This window comes from Sarcophilus harrisii, chromosome 1 (genome assembly GCF_902635505.1).
Source record: "Sarcophilus harrisii chromosome 1, mSarHar1.11, whole genome shotgun sequence".
Lineage (NCBI taxonomy): Eukaryota > Metazoa > Chordata > Mammalia > Dasyuromorphia > Dasyuridae > Sarcophilus > Sarcophilus harrisii.
In genome coordinates this window covers 565,874,132-565,894,726 of record NC_045426.1, presented here as the reverse complement: position 1 = coordinate 565,894,726, position 20,595 = coordinate 565,874,132, and the positions used below count along the sequence as shown (strand labels likewise).

The 20,595-nt window shown below is 33.3% G+C and overlaps 1 protein-coding gene across 2 annotated transcripts in view; it reads right to left on the bottom strand.

The window, feature by feature from the left end:
- CNBD1 (cyclic nucleotide binding domain containing 1) overlaps positions 1 to 20,595 on the bottom strand; it is a 541,331-nt gene that overhangs the window by 500,945 nt on the left and 19,791 nt on the right. For both annotated transcript variants that reach the window (XR_004231043.1, XM_031946954.1), the window contains exon 3: positions 19,656 to 19,772. Coding sequence is in view for 1 of the 2 variants with exons in the window: in XM_031946954.1 (XP_031802814.1) it covers positions 19,656 to 19,772 (117 nt within the window). In the remaining variant the exon portion in view is untranslated. The remainder of the gene's footprint in view (positions 1 to 19,655; positions 19,773 to 20,595) is intronic.

Genomic DNA, 20,595 nt, shown 5'->3' with positions numbered 1-20,595 from the left:
TCATTTTGACTTTCCCTTGCCTCTCAACTTTTGTTGACTCTGGAAGAGAGAGTAAGACTGAAGACTTATGCAATTCTGCTTCCCTAAAATCCAATGCACAAGCAAGTCAAGACATCACCCTCATGATGTCATTGGTTCTCTTTGAGAACAACAAAGAAGATACAATCATTCATACAAGTATTCCTGAATTTTTCTGAATTCCCCTTTTTCTAACAAAATACTACTATTCCATTATTCATATAACATAATTTGTCAGCTATTCCCCAGTTGATGGGCACCTCCTCAATTTCCAGTTCTTTTTCACTGCAAAAAAAAGTGTTATAAATATTTGTGTATATATGAATTCTTTTCCTGCTTTTTTGGAAATAGATCTAGCATATGTGTCACTGGGTCAAAGATTATGCACAGGTTTTAATGTGGATAGTTTTATTTTTAAGCTTTAGGCTTTTAAAAATGATTTGGTGGTATTTTCTTTAAGCTTTTATTATCTTTTTAGACATAGTTCCAAACTGATTTCAAAAATGGTTGAAAAAATTCAGTTATACCAACAATACAAACATGTACCCGCTTTTCTACATTTACAAAATAAAACAAATTTTACAAAATTTTACAAAATTTACATTTACAAAATAAAAATAAAAAGCACAACTCCTTTTAAAATTTTGCCCTTTCTATTGCCCTAGAATTTCTTACCTTTAAGTTGTGTGATCTAAATTGTATTCTCCAATAACAAATCCATCTTCATTGCTCGTTTTCTCTATTCCTAGTCCTAGACCACAGAGCAATATTGAAAAAAAGCAGATACCCGCCCCATGTACAACTAAAAATTTATACTTTATAACTTGCCTTGTTCATCATAGATCCTCAGCCCCATTTTTATTTATCTATTATTGATTCTATTACTCACTCTTTACAAAGTTTGTCCTAAACTGCCTACACTGTCCTTGGAGTTCCAAACCTACTAGGAAAGGCCCTCTATTTGAAGCTAGCATACCTGAATTTGTGTCTCAGCTCTGCTACTAAAAAGAAATCCCTTGACCCTCTCTGGTCTTCCATAGCTTTTCTTTCTTTCTTTAAATAAATAAATAGAGGGTGGACTATTTCATTTTCACCTGTAAAACTATGATTTTTCCCATTTCCCCCTATGATTTTCACTTTTAGCAGATGTTCCCAACATTTGGCAGTTAAGTATGACCCCCTTTACTTCTCTCATCTATAACTCAAAATATTTCTGGTCCCTCTCTCCATCTTCAACCCTTTCAATTTCAGAAGAAACAGTCATCCTCCTTGACAAAGCTTTATCTGTATTCTCCAACCATCTCTTTCCCCTAGAGAAATTTGTTTCAATTGGATTAGCCTCCCTTTCAACCTTTTAAATAGCCTCCTTCGATTGGGACCCAGCAGCATAGCTAACAGACTTGTTAAACAGAAGAGGTAAAAGTGGTAAGTGAAAGTGGTTTGAATATTCTGATCAGGATTTCTGTGTTTGCAGATCTTGCCCAGTGATTGCTTAAGAAGCCCAAGCAGAACCTTTAGTTGAGAAATTAGCATGCTAATGTTAATTATTAATCTCTGACACTTTAGCTTACTAGTAGGGTTTCTAGGAGAGAATGCTTAAAATGGCAATGGATTGCCATATTGGCTCAATTAAAAGTGACATAATCACAAAGAATGTCAGTGTTAAAAGACCTCAGGGGTTATACTGTTCAACCCAAAACTAAGTGATAATCCCCTTTTAATACCTATAAACACTCGATTTTACCTGAAGATCTCCCAAGAGGAGTATCTACTAGCTTCTGAAGGAATCCTGATTTTAAAAAATGCTTTCCCTATGCTGAGCAAAGATCTTCCTTTCTGAAATGTTCACACACTCCTTCAAACTCTGCCTTCTAAGGACAAGATGACAAACAACAAACAAATTTAATCACCTTCACATAAAAGCATACTTTATAAAACATAAAGAAAAACTATTATGTTAGTACCAGACTAAAATCTCCCAGTTATGGGAAATAAATTTTGCATCAAATTTCTCTGATAAAGGCTTCATTTCTCAAGTAGTGTATATAGAGAACTGAGTCAAACTGATTAAAAAAAAAAAGTCATTCCCAAATTGATAAATGGTTAGACATGAACAGATATTTTCTAGAGAAAGAAAGTAGTGTTATCAATAACCATAGGGAAAAAAAATTTTCAAATTACTAACAATTTGTTGTTCAGTCATTTCAGCATAATGCTATTTAGGATTTTCTTGTCAAAGATACTGAGGTAATTTGCTATTTCCTTCTCCAGCTCACTTTGCAGATGAGGAAACTGAGGCAAACAAGGTTAAGTGGCTTGTCCAGGGTCTCACAGCAATTGTCTGAGGCTAGATTTGAAATGAGGTTTTTGTGACTCCAGGCCCAGACATCTATCCACTATAATACCTAGGTACCCAACAAAAAAAAAAAAAAAAAAAAAAGAAATGATGAAAGGAATGGTTTCAGGGGGGGAAAAAATGGGGAAGATAAGTATCTGAATTGTGGCAAAGTGAAATGAGCAAAACCAAGAAAAGAATCTACAGTTACAGCAATATAGTGAAGAAAACCAACTGTGAAAGATTTAGTAACTGATCAAAACAATAATCTGCCACAATTCCAAAAGATTCATGATATAAAATTCTATCTACCTCCAGAGAGAGAACAGATGGACTCAGAGTGAAGATGAAAGCATATTTTTTCCTTTATTTTACTTGATTTTTTTCCAGAATATGACTAATATGGAAATATATTTTTATGAGTTAACATGAATAATGAGTATCATTTTTTGAGTTCTATGTGGTGGCAGAGTGGATGGATGGAAAGAATTTGGAACTGAAAAAACTGTTTTAATAAGTGAATAATCGAAAAAACCATTAATTCCTTCAAATAAGCCTAAATATGAATTTTTAGTTGCCATATCATTAACTCATTCTATGATTGCAGTCTACTAAATCCCACATGTCCTTTATAGACAAACTTCTTATTAGTCATATGTTTCCATCTTGTATTTATGGAGGAAGGAAAGGAGAGACAGAGGGGACACAATGTCTAAATTCCAGTAAATGTGGAGGACAAGAAGAATTATAGTGTTATGTGCCTTATTTTGATCCATTTCATAATTCCAAGTTTTTACATCAAAACAGACTGTTATTGTCTAGATGCTAATTGCTATCAATACTTTCCTAATATTAAATTTTTGTTCCAGAGTATTAATAATTCTTTTATTGTTGCAACTTTTTCCTTTTTATTGTCACACTTCATGTGTCTTTGTCTAAAGTAGACCAAATACATCATACCATATCATCACTTTTTTTTTATTGGTTCAATGTAGCCCCTAGATTCAAGCTCAAAACATTCAAATTCTCTCTTTCCTTAGAAAATATTATGAATTTTCTACTATTCCAAAGAAATAACAATTTAATGTCACTCTAGAAAGATTCCTTAATGTGAAAGATTAGTGTATTTCTTCAGCATATTATATAGCTTGATTCTGTTAATGTAAATATCACATGACTAAAAAGAGAATTCTGTTTGACTCCATCTTTAATTTGTTAGTTGTCTTTGACCTATTTAGGAGAGATGATAATCAGTTTAAGCCTAGGCACAACTATATTAAATTTTAACTATTTCCCTGTAAAATACCATTTTCTATCAATTAATTTTGACATTTGTGTTAATAGCCAATTTTAAATAGAAAATTTTTCATGCGATTATCACTACTCTAATACTCTAAAGACTCAACTCTCTCTCTCTCTCTCTCTCTCTATATATATATATATATATATACACATACACACACATATATACACTTAGCTATATGTCTAAATAATTAGACAGATATGTCATATTTTCTGTATATAAATAAGGTCTGAATGTGGAACTGAGTCAAAGGTTTTGATAATTAGCAGGTTTTTTCCCAACTTGTTCAACAATTATTAAATTTAAGTAAAAAGTTGTTCTTTATACCTTTTAGCATGCTCCTTTTCCTCCCTAATAAGTATATCATTTTTATGTCTTTATTATTATATTATTGTTGTTATTTAAGGGTGAATTTGAAACTACCCCATTTGACTGTGGTGCTCGTTTAGGAGAAACCACTTCTAGATTGAATTAAATGATCAGAAATGAATGTGAAGAGGTTCTGTAAACCTTCTTGAATCAAAGACATGCTCTGAAAATTGGTATAAGAAGACACTATCTCAGAATTTAGGAGAAATGAGATTCAGAACATCTGGTCTGGAGAGGTTGAGCAAAGAGTGGATGGAGCTGTTACAGAAATAAAGGATGGTTGTTGATTCTACAAGGCATCTCAAAAAAGAGGACTGTAGTTAAAAGATATCCCAAGAAAAAGTTACTTTTAGACCCACGTGTGCAAAAATGTTTTTAGCAGCCCTTTTTGTAGTGACAAGGAACTGAAATCTAAATAAATGCCCATAAGTTGGGGAATGGCTGAGTTACAATATATGAATGTAATGGAATATTATGGTCCTATAAGAAACAATCAGCAGGATGAATTCAAAAAGGCCTAATGAAACTTACATGAACTGAGGCTGAGTGAAGTGAGTAGAACCAAGAGATCACTGTATGTGATGGCAACAAGATTATGAGATGATCAACTGTGATGAATGTGACCTTTTCAACAATAAGGTGATTCAGGTCAATTCCAATAGATTTCTGATGGAGAGAATCATCTGCATCCAAAAAGAGAACTGTGGGTACTGAATGTGGATCACAACATTGTATTTTTGCCTTTTTCTTTGCTTGCTTTTTTCTTTTTCTCTTTCTTTTTAATTTTGATCTGATTTTTCTGGTGCATCATGACAAATGTGGAAATATATATAGAAAATTGCACATGTTTAACATATATTGGATTGCTTGATGTCTAGGGGAGACTGCTAAAACGAAGACTGGTCCCAAGACCTCCAGAAAGCAAATCAGAACACTGTAGTTTTTCAAGGGTAGATGTTGAAAACTATCTTTGCATATTTTTGAAAATAAGTTGTTTTTAAAAATTAAAAAATAAAAATAAAATAAACTCCCCAAAATCAAAGGGGGAAAAAAAGAACTTAAGGATTATTTTATCATTCAAAGCAGAGATTCCCATGACACACTTCTTGGTTCATGGCACTCTTAGTGAATTTTTGATAGCACCCTAAAGCCAAAAGAAATACCTAATAGTTCCTTTGTTAAGTACATAAGTCCAAATGTCTTAATAAGTAGTTGTGTTCTAATAACAACTTTGAAAAAATACACACAAATTGAAATAAAATGTTTATTTTATTCTTAAGTAACTATAATTACCCATGGTATGCATGTACCTGTTGAGGATTGCACACTTTCTCAAACTTTGAAATCAAACTGAAAATTGTCACCTTCAAGATCTTGTTCCACATTAATTTCTATTCATTATTTGCTTTTTATCACAACTTTCAAAAGTACATTTCATATATATATATATATATATATATATACACACACACACACACACACACACACACACACACGGATATCTTATATATACATATATTTAATAAGCATTTAAGAATACAATCAAAAGGAATGTAGTAGAATACTATCTGACCCAATATGGAAACTATGAACTATACCAAGTGAGAATTCCAGCTGTGTTCAGAGAGAGTATCATTGAGTTTCCCTCAGAAATTTAAAATATTCCATGCTACACTTATGTGTTCATTGTAGTGCCCTGAAATGACAAGATATAGTATTTAAAAATTGAAGCCCAGTCCTGGGCTTAAAATAAACTATTTTAACAAGGGTGTTCAAGGGTATTATAGTCATCATCAACATATCAACATCATCATCATTTTTCTCATCTTGTTTCAATGAAAGTGTAGATAGAAATGGCCTTGGGATAAATCGATATTGTGTTATGATTTTTCTTTTAACATTTAATATTCTGGAGGTGATATTGTGTCGAGACAGAAAAAAAATGCCTTTTTGTAATTGAATAAAATGTTTTGCACTCATATTTTACAGGTCAACTGAGAGCATGCTCAGGACAACTCCAGTAGCAGTAGAGACAATAAAAATGATACATACTTCAGCCTATTCCCATATATGACATATATCTTCTAAGTCTCTAATTTTGAAAGGTTTTAATTCCACATAAGAGAGATTAAGAGTATTTGGCAGAGTGGCATCTATTAAGTAAGCTGTGATTACTGTTGCTATTTTTTGGTTTATTTTTCATCTTTAGTCAAGATTATCAAATTGATACATTTAGGGAATGGCTTGAAAAATAAGCATTGGAGTTTTAGAATTAATACACTTTCATGCTATTGTTCTGAAAAGTATAAACTAAATTATTGAACAGTTAGAGTCAGAATTTAGTGACCAAAACTAAGGGAAAATCATTAAAAGTGACTGTTATCAACTTAAGAGAATTCTCCATATTAGAGAATCATGATGATGTGTTCTTGGCCACATTTTTATCAGTGATATAAAGAGAGCCATAAATAGCATACTTATCAGATTTGCAGATAACATGAAATGGAGAAGAAAAGCTAACACACAAGATGACAATTAGAAATCAGTAAGATCTTAACAAGTGAAAACAATTACATGAATTTAATATCATAAAATTTAATACAGATGAGTATAAAAGTCCAACACAGATTTTTAGAAATCAGCTAAAGAAAGTCAAGCTGCAAGAGACATAGTAGTTTGTATGAAAAAGAAATCTGAAGCTAATGAATCAACAGTATGACATAGGAGACATAGGGCTAATAAGGTTGTCCAGAATTTTTTTAAGTTAGGATCTCAATTCTGATGAACGTGGCTCTCTTCAACAGTGAGATGAAACAAGTCAGTTCCAATGGAGCAGTAATGAACTGAATCAGCTACACCCAGCGAAAGAACTCTGGGAGATGACTATGAACCACTACATAGAATTCCCAATCCCTCTATTTTTGTCCACCTGCATTTTTGATTTCCTTCACAGGCTTATTATACACTATTTCAAAGTCCAATTCTTTTTGTACAGCAAAATAACTGTATGGACATATATACATATATTGTATTTAGTTTAGACTTTAACGTATTTAACATGTATTGGTAAACCTGCCATCAGAGGAAGGGGTTGGGAGAAGGAGGGGAAAAGCTGGAACAAAAGGTTTTGCAATTGTCAATGCTGAAAAATTGCCCATGCATATATCTTGTAAATAAAAACCTCTAATTAAAAAAAGGAGAAAAAACTGATCTAAAATACAGGATGCCAAAAGATAACTTAAGAATAATAAATCCTGGGAAAAAATGACAAGTCAAAAAAAAAATAAATAAAAGTTATGATTTCCTTGTGCTCTTCCCTTGGTAGACCACATCAGTGGTATTATATTCACTTTGGACATGTTTGGAAGGCCATTGACAAAGAGTACTTCTAAAAAAAAAACCATTAGCTTTCATTTCAATGCTCAAATTTAATGTGCAATAATTAAATAGAATATATTTTTATTACTTTACTATGTCTCCTGAGATGGACTACTAACCATACAAACTGTTGACTGTCAGATGTCCGTAACAAAGACAATATATTCTACACTTGGGAAGATTCTTACATTGAGGTTGGAGGGATTATGCCAAGATTATCACATACATACTTTTTGCCTAGATCCAACTGCATTCATCAGACTAATAATTCACTCATGCTTGACTCAGTGTTAAAATAAAGAGGTCATTTTAGAAAACTGATCTTAAATGATGAAGTTATGAACCAGAGTATTTAATCAGCTTAATACCTAGCTTTTTTCTTTAGTCTATTCTGTGTCTAATTAAAATTAAGTTTTCTAAGATAAAAGTCATTGCTTAGAACTCTATTACAGTTTATATATGTCATTTTGACAAAGTAATATTTTAATTCCCTGTTATACATGGTCTATCATAATGCTACTTAATTTAACATTAGTAAATCTAATCTAGAGACATGCATTTGTAGAGTCATCAATTCAAATAAAGTCACATATCAGTATTTTTTAAATGAAAGATTGAGCTATATCTTTCAGCTTGAAAACAGGTGAGGCATCCCATTTAGTTTTTTTCTTCCTTTCTGAAAGAAAGAAATATAGATGGTACTTGGGGATATGTATTTTGTTGAAGGAATCCATGAAAGCAAGAAGATTGACTTGCTACTTCTTACTGCCAAGAGTCCTACTTCTGTGCATATGTACTAGATTAAAATTATTTAAATAAATTAAATTCTCACAAAGGAGAGGTCATACTGTCATACAATCATCTCTCAAGTCATTTCTTTTTGTAAAAGAAAACTGACAAAATTGTTTAGCTGCTTCTGGGGAATTCATGATTAATGTTCAAGAACTGTAGCTGTGAGATCCCTCAAACACTAGATATTTTATGTGACTCAACTTTAGCCTATAAATATCATAAACTCTGTGTAAGGGAACCCTTCTACTGTTCCAGTCACTGTTTCAATATTTCATTTCATCTCAGCATTGTAGCTGGTGTTAGCAGCATTGTAGTTGGTGTTAACTATCTGCTTTCTACTTAAGGCTTCAGTTGCAATCTGTAAATAGGAATTGGCATTCAGTTACTTTTAAGCTTATGTATACCTAATATTCTAATATATGGATGGCACTACTGCCATTATGTAGGAATTAGGGAAAATATATTTCACGCAGACTATATTTTTATATTTTTAACATTATATAGGCTAATGTACTCTGACAAGAATGTGTTAATTTTTTGTGGGGATTTAATTTTAACATTTTTCATATCTTAATCTCATTGAGACAGAAACAGAGAGACAACAATTGATAAAGGTTTGTTGCAGGAAAAAATGTCAAAATATTGGTATTTTCCACAATTGTGCAAGCATTGTTCATCTGCCTTAGGACTTGATGTTGATCTTAATTATTTATGTTCATAGCATTACTAGTAATTTCCTATTGATTGCATGTGTGCACATTTGAATCAAATAATTCTCTTATTTACTAATATGTGTAATGTTCCCTTGAGTGTTAAATTCAAGTTGATCAACTCTTCTTTTCTCTTGTTCTTTTTCTCTTCCACCTTTTCACCTTATATGAAACGTCCTTATTTTATGAAGCAGAGAATTTTAAGGAGCATAGAAATCAGTTTGAGCTTATTATGTTCATTTTCATACTCATTTCAGCTCTTTAAAAAAATAGCTTCCTTCATAGGATACCATAACTATGACTGATTAAAGGATAACATATTTAGCAGTTTCAGTTTTGATTGATTTTATTAGTGGGAGTGCTAAGTCACATGACTTATTTTTTATGGTAATATCAGAACTAATACTTCACTTAGTTTGTCCATGAATTTCTGACTGAGTAATCTTCCTTAAGATTCCCATTAGAAACAAAAATTATTCAAGGTCCAATGTCTAAATGACTTTTGTTTACTCAGTTTTAACCTCATATTTTCTCATACTGAAAATTGAAAAATACATTTCCTAGTGCTGATCCAAAATTGTTGATTCTTCAAACAATCCCTAATATTTCTATGCTGATGAATCTGTTTTATGACCAAAACTATCAGAAACCAATAATACTGTTATCAATATACTATTGTTATTTATATGTTAATACCTGAATATCCCCTCAACATTATCAAATCCAAAGATGATGATAACTGAAATTCAATTGTTGGCTACATGCTAATTAATACCTGAATATCCCCTCAACATTTGTTTGGGGGAAGAAAAAAAAAAACAACTAAATTTAGCACTGTTCACTCTAATACTGCAGTTTTCAACCAAGTTCAATATGTTTGTGATGTCAAGCATCTATCCTGCTTGCCACATCATGGCCATATTGAATACTGCTATTTCTCTCTTTCCTTGCTGGCATTTTACAATGGACTTAACACCTGTGGCAGGCAATGGGTAGCATATGTTGTGGCACAGTTACTAAATTCAGTGATTACAAAGAGCAGAGTGCAAGGCATCTTTGAGGTGCTATGGAATTTGGTGATAAAATCACTCCTATCAGGGAAGCCTGACAAATAACAAATCACAAATCACAGCAGTCTGGGGAAATTCATTTTTAACTCCCCTCTATCCTGCCATCACTGACAGCAACGGAGTAATCAATATCTGAGGGATAGGACATTATAAAACTAAAACTATAAAGTAGAAAAGACCACCCAGGAAATAAGAACTGATAAAATAAAACATGATTTCATTCAAGTGTTTTGAATTCAAAGATGTCTGTTATGTTACCAAAAACACTGTGGTATTATCAAATATAGACAACTTTCTTCTCTTTTTTTAATATTTTAATGGAGAGGAGGATATGAAGGGAGGAGGAGAAAAACAAACTTTCCCATAAAGATGGCAGTCTCCACTTCTTTCTGTCAGCCAAAACCCTATACTTATGATGAGAAGAGAACCTTTTTTTCTGCCAAGGACCACTTGGAAATCTATAATACCATTTTAGGACCATACAAAATTATCAACTTATAGAACTCAAGCAGTAGGAGGTTGCTGTACCTAGTTTTCAGCTCATTGCCACCTGCAGTTGCCTTGGGCAAGGCCAAACCAAATGATTTCCCAAGCCTAATATATAGCCTGTTGGGCAGATGTTCCCTACCCCTGACTTATGACCACCAACTATCACTTGTGCCCACCATCTTGTAATAAACTCTTTAAGGATATTGGGAAGGGGTACACTTCCCTTACAGGAAGGGGTACACTTCCCCTCCTTACAAGAAAAGCGTTCTCGAATTTTCAGACTTAGCCGGTAAGATGGCCAGCATACATGAATCAAAGGATTGGCATATGTAACAGTGTCTTTAAGATGATTTATTGTATTTAATAAGATTTTAAATTCTCTAAGGAATACAAAACATCTTCCAAATAGGTGAGTATTCTTTGTACTTTACAACTAAACAAAAAAATTGCAGTGATTTTCAATCATCTTTGCATACAGTTCAATTTATTTACCAGCAGTAAATTTACCACGGGAGACTTTTGTCCCTCTATGACCAATCTGTGACCCTCTGAGAAAAATTTGGTAGGTCTCCAATTAATAAAATATGTGAAATTCAGTTTTTCTTTCATTCTGCTGGTACAAAACATCACTATATTGAGAAAGTGCATTTACACAGATGTATTAAATTATTATTCCTATAACACAAAACAAAATAGAAAAGTTAGAATTTGAAGCCATGACACCTATTTTTATATTTAGTATTTTTGTCTAAATGCTTCATTTAGATACCCAACAGTTTCTTTCAACTCAAAATAATCAAACAAAATTCATCTTCCTTCACTGATTTAGCATATTTCTATCAGTGATAATGCTATTCCTCTAATCTTCTAAGTTAGAAATCTTGAGTAAAATGTAAGGTTCTTGAGGGCAGGAAACACTTCATTTTTTAATCTTTTTTCCCTAATACTTGATATATGGTAGATATTTAATAAATAATTATCAACACTGAATCAACCTAAATTCTTTATTTCAACCTTTGGTCCTAGATTTCAAAGTCAGAACATTTTGACCTTCAGCTATAGAGTCATCCCTGCTCCAAGCAAGAGGAATTTAGAGAGACTGAGAATGGGACATTAGCATTGTATCCTGGCCATTAATACCCCTCTCCTTCTGTCTGACTTTTAGTAAGTGAATTCTTGCTTTGTTCCTTGTGACCAAACCCTGATCTTGTATCCAAGGTCAAATAATTGAATTACTATCTTATACCCATATTTTAACCTTGGCTCCTTACTGAGTATTCTCACTTTCTTGAGACTGAGGTTTTCAGCTGATACCTCTACCTCCAATCCCTATTATGGAATGGCATCTGATCTCTAGTTCTATGGACTGCTATTACAGTCATGATACTCCTTGTCAATAAATCTCCCCTTTCCCCTAGAAAAATCATCAAATTTAAAACCTTAAAGAGTATCTAATCAAAATTCTTCATTTTATAGGTGAAAAAATTGAGATCAAGAAAATGAAGATCAAGATTACCTAAGTGAACAGAGAGAATTAGAACCAAGGTGGCTTTTGGCTCCAAATTTAGTATTCTTTTCCGCTCTTGAATTTCCTTTTATTGATTGTTGAAAGAATGTCTCCAGGTTGTTTGTTTATTCAGTATAAATGTATTTGGTCTCTAAAAACCCAGGTGTTCCAAGTCTGGCTGGTCCCACCCCTGATGGATGTTAAATATGATGCTCTGATCACTACTTATCTCTAAAATTTTTCTGCACAATTTTGTAAAGAAGAGTCACTTTTTTGGTAAAGGTGCAGTTGTTGCTTTTATTCATTTTTGCAAGATAGAAAAATTTTTGATGTAAAACATATTGCATTAAAAAAGGTCAAAACAGACAAGTTTGCATTTTCTTCATTATTATTGGTAGTTTATTTTGTATTGTGAGTTGTTCAGAAATTTCTTAGGCTTTTCTTCTTTTATTATAGCTTTTATTTACAAAACATATGCATGGGTCATTTTTCGTCATTGACCCTTGCGAAACCTTCTGTTTCAACTTTTCCTCTTCTTTCCCTCCACCCCCTCCCCTAGATGGCAAGCAGTCCAATACATGTTAAATATGTTAAAGTATATGTTAAATACAATATATGTATACATATTTATGCAGTTATCTTGCTGCACAAGAAAAATCGGATTTAGAAAGAATGTAAAAATAACCTGAGAAGGAAAATAAAAATGCAAGCAAACAATAACAGAGTGCAAATGCTATGTTGTGGTCCAAACTCATTTCTCATAGTTCTTTCACTGTGTGTAGCTGTTCTCTAAAGAAGAGTCATTCTAAGAAATATAATCTAGTTCTGTTTGGTGCTATATGAAAAAGAGAAAGAGAGGAACAAAGACAGAGAAAGGGGAAACAGTGACTCAGGAGGAGTTTACCTTTTTGTCATAGACCATAATAGCCAGCTCTGCCTGTTCCCCATCATCAGTTAAAGCTCGCTGCTCTCTCAATGCATCATAAACTCCTAAGCACCAGGAAGCTTTATTAACTATAGGTTAGGGTAAGGACTCAAAGGCAAATATGCAGAGGCCTGAAGCTCAGGAATGCCATATGCCATGCTGCTATTCCTCTTTTAAGAGGAGGTGGGATAGCTAAGTGACCGAGAATGCTGGGTTGGGAGTCAGGAAGACCTAAGACCTTTATTAATCCTACACTAGATTATTTACCTTCTGTATGACCTTAGAAAGATTACTTAAACAGATCTCAGCCTCAGTTTCTGTATCTACAAAGGGGACTGTGAGGGAGGGGAGCAGTAATAGTATCTGCTTTGTAAGGATTTTCTGTGAGGACTGGATGAGTTAACATATGAAAAGCACATTGTAAAGCTTAAATTGCTTCTTTAAATGATATTAATGAAGGAGCAGAAGAACAAGAAGAAAGAGGAAGAAGAGGAGGAACAAAAGAAGGAGGAAAAGAGAAGGAAGAGGAGAACAAGGAGAGGGAGAAACAGAAGGAAGGAGAGGGGATGAAGTGGGTAGAAATTAGTTTTACCAGTTGAGATGCTGAAGTATGGGCAAATTAACTTTCAAAATTTAGCTGTTCCAATATGCATCAAATAACTTTTTTTTTTAACATTTTCTTTTAAGGAAAAAAAATCCAATAGCACTGAACACCTAGAGAAATTATCTAGTTTTGCAATGTTCCCTGAAGGACTTAAAGTTCATTAATCAGCAAATAGAATATAGCAACACAAAAATAGAAATGTCTCTTTTTTTAAAAATCAGATAGCAATGAATTTCACCACATTTTTAGATCAAAATGGTATAGTGAGACTTAGAGGACATAGAGCTAGCCTCAAGGTCAAGAAGACCTGGGTTCTAACTTTGTATTTAAGGTATGTTGGCTGTGTGACTCTGGGCAAGTTCCATAGTCTCTCAGTGCCCTCAGCAATTAAGACTAAGTTGTAGAAAAGATGTTAAACTGCATTGATTGAGTAAATGAACCTTACCTGGGAGTTCCTTGACAATGAAATCATAAATTCAGTCCCTATCCCTATCTCAGAACAAAAGGCAAAATGGCTTATGTATTTACATATGGATCAAATCCAAAATATAGTTTACCTTATAGGACATAAGGACTTTGATGGAGTTTTGTTCTAATGAATACACTTTTGTCTACCCATATTCCTGTCTACAGGAAATAAAACTCTGTGCATCCACAATCATCACCTGTACCTGGCCGATTCCAACCTCAATCAATTGAGTGCTTGGAATACAATGTGAAAAATTTGGGGGAAAATAGTAGGTTTGAAGGTGTCTTTTTACTCACATTCCTTTTTTCAAGATGATTAATTTTTACCTGTGCAGTTTCTTCTTTCTGAAGTCAGGTCCAATTTATCTTGCTTATGTCTCATTTGTATGGAGTTATTTCTATGTTGTCTCCCTCATAAAGGAGGCTCCTTGAGAGAAGGGATTTTTTTTTGCCTTTCTTTATATCCCTAGTGCCTAGCACAATACCTGTCTCATAGTAGGCACTTTTTAAAAATATTTATTTACTTAAAACTAAATATAAAATTTAAAAAATAAAAAAATAAAGACAGAAAAGAAAAAAGAAAAAAACATTGTCATATACCCAGCAGATCATCAGGGAAAGTTCAAAATATGTAAAATAATTTTCCATTTCAAGAAAGCATATATAATAATAGAAAAGAATATATTCTTGACTGTCCTTTTCTTTCTTGTAGGTTTTTATTTTGTTCTTTGTTATGCACTTTTTATCTTTATTCTTTTTTTCCCTTTCATCCCCCTCCAAGCAAGCTAGCAAGTATGGATATAGTTATATATAGTTAGTCCTTCTATAATCTGACAAAATTAGCCTGTCATTTTTTCTAGATATGTTGTCTTTCCCAAGGTTCTCTGACACTTTCTTATTCTGAATTATTACCTACCTTTCTGAACAAACCTTACATGTATCCTTTGCTAACTTCTTTTAAAGTATTCTCATCCCCTCTTAATTATTGTCCTCTACAAGTCCTGTTTATGGCCTCTATTCTCTTCTTTCTATATTCTCTCACAATTTCATCTGTTTTCATGGCTTCCATAGAAGACAACATGGTATAGTATAAAATAAATAAATAAATAAATGACCTTAAGATCACCAGATTTAAGATCAAGTCACCTTGCTCTTATTTATATGAGACCCAGATATATATCTGAGACCCAGATAAATGTATATAAATTTGTTATGTCCTAATTTTCTTATTATTAAGATGGGAATAACAAGAAGACACAGATGGGGTAGGGTTAAGAAGGATGGAATGAAAAACTATAAGATGGAGTTTATAGCTAATTTACTCAGATAGTTCTTAATTAAATAACATAAATAAAGAGTTTGTCAGATATAGTAGTAGTACTAGATAGAATCTATCTCTTTGAGGAGGGAAGGGGTTACAGACCAAAGACCAGGACAGTGGTTTTAGTGACTTCTTGTTTCTTTCTTCCTACCCTTTTTTTTTAATCCTTTGCTGAATCCTCCTTGGGACCATGCCCTCTTACCATAGGTATTGTTTAGGTTCTCACGTGGGCCCTCTTTGCTTCTTCTTCTATATTTGGTGATCTCATCAGTTTCCATGGACTTAATTGTCATTCCTATGCTGATGATTTTTAAATCAACCTATTCTGTTCCAGTGTCTCTGCTGACCTCCAATCTAGAATCTCCTTTCAGAAATCTCAAATGGGATGTTCATTAGACATCTTAAACTCATTATGTACAAAATAGAACTCATACTTCCTCCTAAATTCTTTCTTCCACCACCACCTTTCCTATGACTATACAGGGCAACATCACCCTCTCAATCTTCCAGAGTCCCAACTTACAATTCCTTACTATTTCTCATGTTATTCTTTCCTCCCTCAAATTATTGCCAAGGTCGATTCATTTCACTTTTGCAATCTCTCTCCTCTAATTCCCCTGCTCTCCTCTGACATGGCCACCACTCTAGTTTAGGAACTCATTGCCTCATGTCTGAATTATTACAGTCTGCTGGTGGGTCTGTAAGCCTCAAGCCTTTCCTTACTCCAATATAGCCTCCATTTAGTCACTAAAGTGAGTGTCCTAAAATGCAGGTCCAATCATGTTATCTCATACCCTATCCAATAAACTCCAGTGACTTCCTATTGCCTAAAAGAAGATATACACAATAGTTTAATTAGCATCTAAAGCCCTCCATAACACAGCCCTCTCCTACATTTCCGGTCTTCTTATTATCTTACACCCCACTCCCCAACACTTACTTTTCAGTTCAGTAACACTGGCCTCCTGGTTCTTCCATGAACTAAACACACTTTCTTGGCTCCAGACATTCTCTCTAGTTGTCCCCCATGCCTATAATACTCTCCCTTCTCTGTTTTGATTCCTGATTTCCCTGGCTTCTTTTAAATTTCAACTAAAACCCCATTTTTAACAGGAAGTCTTCCCCCACTTCTTCATTTCAGTTCTTTGCTCTTTCATGATTTCCTTTTTATCCTGTATATAGCTTTTTCTGTATACATTTGTTTGCATTGATGTCTCCTTATTAGAATGTAAGTTCCTTGAGGAAAAGAATTCTCTTTTGCAATTTTTTGTATCCCCATTGCTAAGCATAGTTTCTTAATAAATTAAATGTTTGAGTGATTGATAAGGTAGATATAGTAGATTGTGGTCCAGCTTTTAAATGAGACCTTTGAAGTTTCTTTCAGATACCAATACTCACCCTCACCCCAAAATTCTAAAAATAACCTATTATATATGTGTGTATATCTACATTTAGACAAGTACTAATTTTCTCTTCCAATAGAACATAAAGAGCCATTCCTTCTCTTCCTTCCCTCCTCTGAACGCATAAATTTTTTTTGTCTTTTTATATCATAGCCAAGTACTATGCTTGTCACATAGTATGCACTTAAATATTGTCTTAGTTATGTACTCTTTGAAAAGGAAAGCTGATACTAAAAGATATAATGGAGTTGAAATATGATTCAGGGCATTAAATATTTATTAAAAAAAATCAGTTCTACTCATGGTCTACTCATGCCTATCAAAAGAGAGCAAGTAGTTCATTAACTTCTTCCAAATCCTTTGGCTTCTTCGTATCATTAAGGTCCTATTTCCTATATTGCTACTACTGAAAAAATTAATACCTTGTCCAAGTCAATTTTCTTTGAACCTCATGGTCAGCAACAAAGATAAGCTTTATTTTTTTTTCTTATTTCATCATTTGTCAATTTATTGTATAAATGTTGGATTACAGTAAAATAACACATCAAGAAAAATGATGATGATCCAAAGAATTATAGAATTTTTGAAGATAAAAGTAATTTGCAAAATTATACTGGATATCACATTCCTATTTGATTTTTGTTTTGTTTTTCTTCACACTGGCAATTTTGCCAGTGGGGGAGTATGGAAACTCCCTTCATTAAAGTAAATCAGGAATTAATTTTTTAAATATTTAATAGTACTTTGTTTTTCCAAATGCATGCAAAGAGAATTTTCAACATTCACTTTTGCAAAACATTGTGTTCAAAATTCTTTCCCTTTCTCCTCTTTGGCCCTTCTGCAAGACAGCAAGCAATCTGATACAAGTTAAACATTCATTATAAAAATAATGAATACTTTTATATTTATTATATTGCATAAGAAAAATCAGATCAAAAGGGAAAAAATAAAAAAGAAAGAAAAAACAAGAAAACATATAACAACAAAAAAAGGTGAAAATACGATTCTTTGATGCATATTAGTCTCCATAGTTCTCTCTCTGGATATGGATGTCACTTTCTGTGATGACTGTGTATTTTAAAATCAGCTGGAGTCAGGAATTCAGGTTAAGGGAAAATCTTCAACCTTTATTCTTTGTGGAGGTGAAGGGGGATCGGAGATGAAGGGGGATAGTGATAGCAATGTGAGCAGCTGCGACAATAGGCCAGCCAGCAGTCTCTCCCCGCCTCTCTTCCTGCCCCTCTGCCTCCACCCACCAAAATCCTCATTTCCTATACAACACATCAGGACTTGCACAAAGAGTGGATGGGGGCCATTCTTTCTCCAAGCATATATATTAATAGAGTATGGTCCAATTACTATTTAGCCTCACATGCTTGGGACCTCAGTGCATCAACTGGAGGTTACAACTTTCCATCCCAAATCTAATGGTATTGTCTTGAATCTCCTCATTGTTGAAAAGAGCCAAGTCCATCACACTTGATAATCACATAATCTTATTGCTGTATACAATGTTCTTTTGGTTCTGCTCACTTCACTTAACAGCAGAAGATTTTCGCTTTTATTTTTAACTTAGGATCACAGGCTCACAGGCTCACAGGATTAGAATTAAAGGTTTCCTTAGAGGAAAGATCCACCCTCTTATTTTATAGATGACAAAACTAAGACGCAAAAGGGACTTGCTTAGCCAAAAGAAAGATTTGAAATTAAATTTTCTCACTCTCCAGGTTATGAGTTCTATCAACTATAGCTCATTGCCTCTCATAGATTAATAGAATTGTCTGAGGAAATGAGAGCTTAATTGATGTGCTCAGGATCATTCAGCCAATATATGTCAGAAATCGAATTTGAAATTATTTCTGACACAGTTAGTCTTTATCTACTATGAAATCCTATCTTTTGGCAGCTAAATGACACAGTGAATAGGATAGCAAGTCTGGAGTCAGGAAAACTCATCTTCCTGAGTTCAAAACAGGACTCAGTCACTTATTAGCTATGTGACCCTTGGCAAGTCATTTAACCCAATTTGCCTCCGTTTCCCCATCTATAGAATGAGTTGAAGGAAATGGCAAACCACTCTAATATCTGTATCTAGAAATCCCCAAATATGATGATGATGTGAGTAATGATGAGTCAGGCATGACTGAAAAATGACTTGAACAACTTTTACAATTAAAAAAAAATGTGACATGAGTTAGGAGACTAGATAAGAAAAAAATTCTAGATTCCCTATCAACAAAATTCTATGGACAAAAATTGCTAGTTCTTTTTACTTTTATTCAGTTTAAAGTGCTTTATGCTATTTATCTTTCAAAATAGAACAGATTTGCCTTAGTCTAGGATTGTTTAGGATACATAAGTTGAGCAAGATGTCCTCCTCAAATTTTTTACCTCTCCTCTGACTCAATAATTCACTCTCAGATAACTTAGGCATTTCAATATATTCTCCACAAATAAATACCATCATTACCACCAGAAATAATACAGGTATGTTGAGTATAGATGAATCTTTCAGATTACTTTAATAACTTTCTGTTCCTGTACATTACAAAATGCCAGTAAGTGAAAATAATCATTTTGCAAAAAGATTGGACCAAAGTATTAAGGAGCAACAAACTGATGTTTCTGAACAAGCTGAAAATGAAATTACCACTGATTACCAGTCTTTGTCAGCTGACACACAGTAAGGAGAACTTACTTGTTACTTTCAACCTCACATGTGTATATAAAGTGATCTGTCTTAGAAATCATACTACTTAGGATTGCACATATTATCCTATATTAGATTGCTTGCTGTCTTGAAGAGAGGGGAGGTGAGGGACAGGGAGAAAATTTAGAACACAAAGTTTTTCAAAATGAATGAATGTTGAAAACTATATATATACATATATATATATATATATATATTACTATTAAAATAAACAAACAAAAAGAAACATTAAAAAAAGATTCATACTACTTACATTTTGCCTGTTGGAGCTGTTGGAATGTAGGGTAAGATTCTCTTTTCTTTCTGAAATATTTTTTTATAATGTTTCATGAAGGTTTCATGGGCTTCTTTAGTGCTCTGAGCACCTATTCTAAAAAATTAAGAGGTAGAAAATACATCTTCATTATATAGAATTCAGATTCATGTTATAGAATCATCAACATTCGAGCTAGGGGGAAGGATGAGGACAAAAAAAAAAATCATCATATTCAGAGGTTCCTGAGCTCCTTGTTGAGCTTTAAACATATACATGTGACTCTTTTAGTCAAAAAACAAGCAAACTGGAGCTATGTATTGCTCTGTCCCATTAACGCATAAAAACTTGACATAATAAAACACTGAATTAGGACACTTAAGAGCCTTCTGCAAACTGTTCACAGTGCCTCAAAGCCTATTGAAGTACTACATTTGGGCCCCCGTTTTTATTGTAGCACTCTTTGACAACATTCTCCTCGCCTCCTACTACTACTCTGCCTGAAACATGTTAGCTTATGATTTGTTGTCATATTTCCCTTTTTCTACACCTCTACTTTTTACTTTTTTCATATCTCAAAACCATTCAGGACATGACCTTCCAAAGTAATAGTAAGGTAATTTCTTAAATTGTTATGTGAATCTTCTGTTATTCAGTATTATGTGAATCTTCTGGAAAAATTGTTATTTTGTTTTTTAAGTCATATCTGCATAAATTAAAACTGCTATTATGGTATAGTGAATGTCTAGTCTCAAAATCAGGGAGACCTGGCTTTAAATGCAACCTTTCTCACCAATGTTACCTGTGTAACAATAAATAAATCTCTTTACCTCTCAGTTCCTTGCAAGGCAACTCTCTAACTAAAACTGAAGATTTTGAGGAGTTATTACTCAGAATCAATGTATTAGGTATTAGGAAATATATAGAATGCTCAGAACAC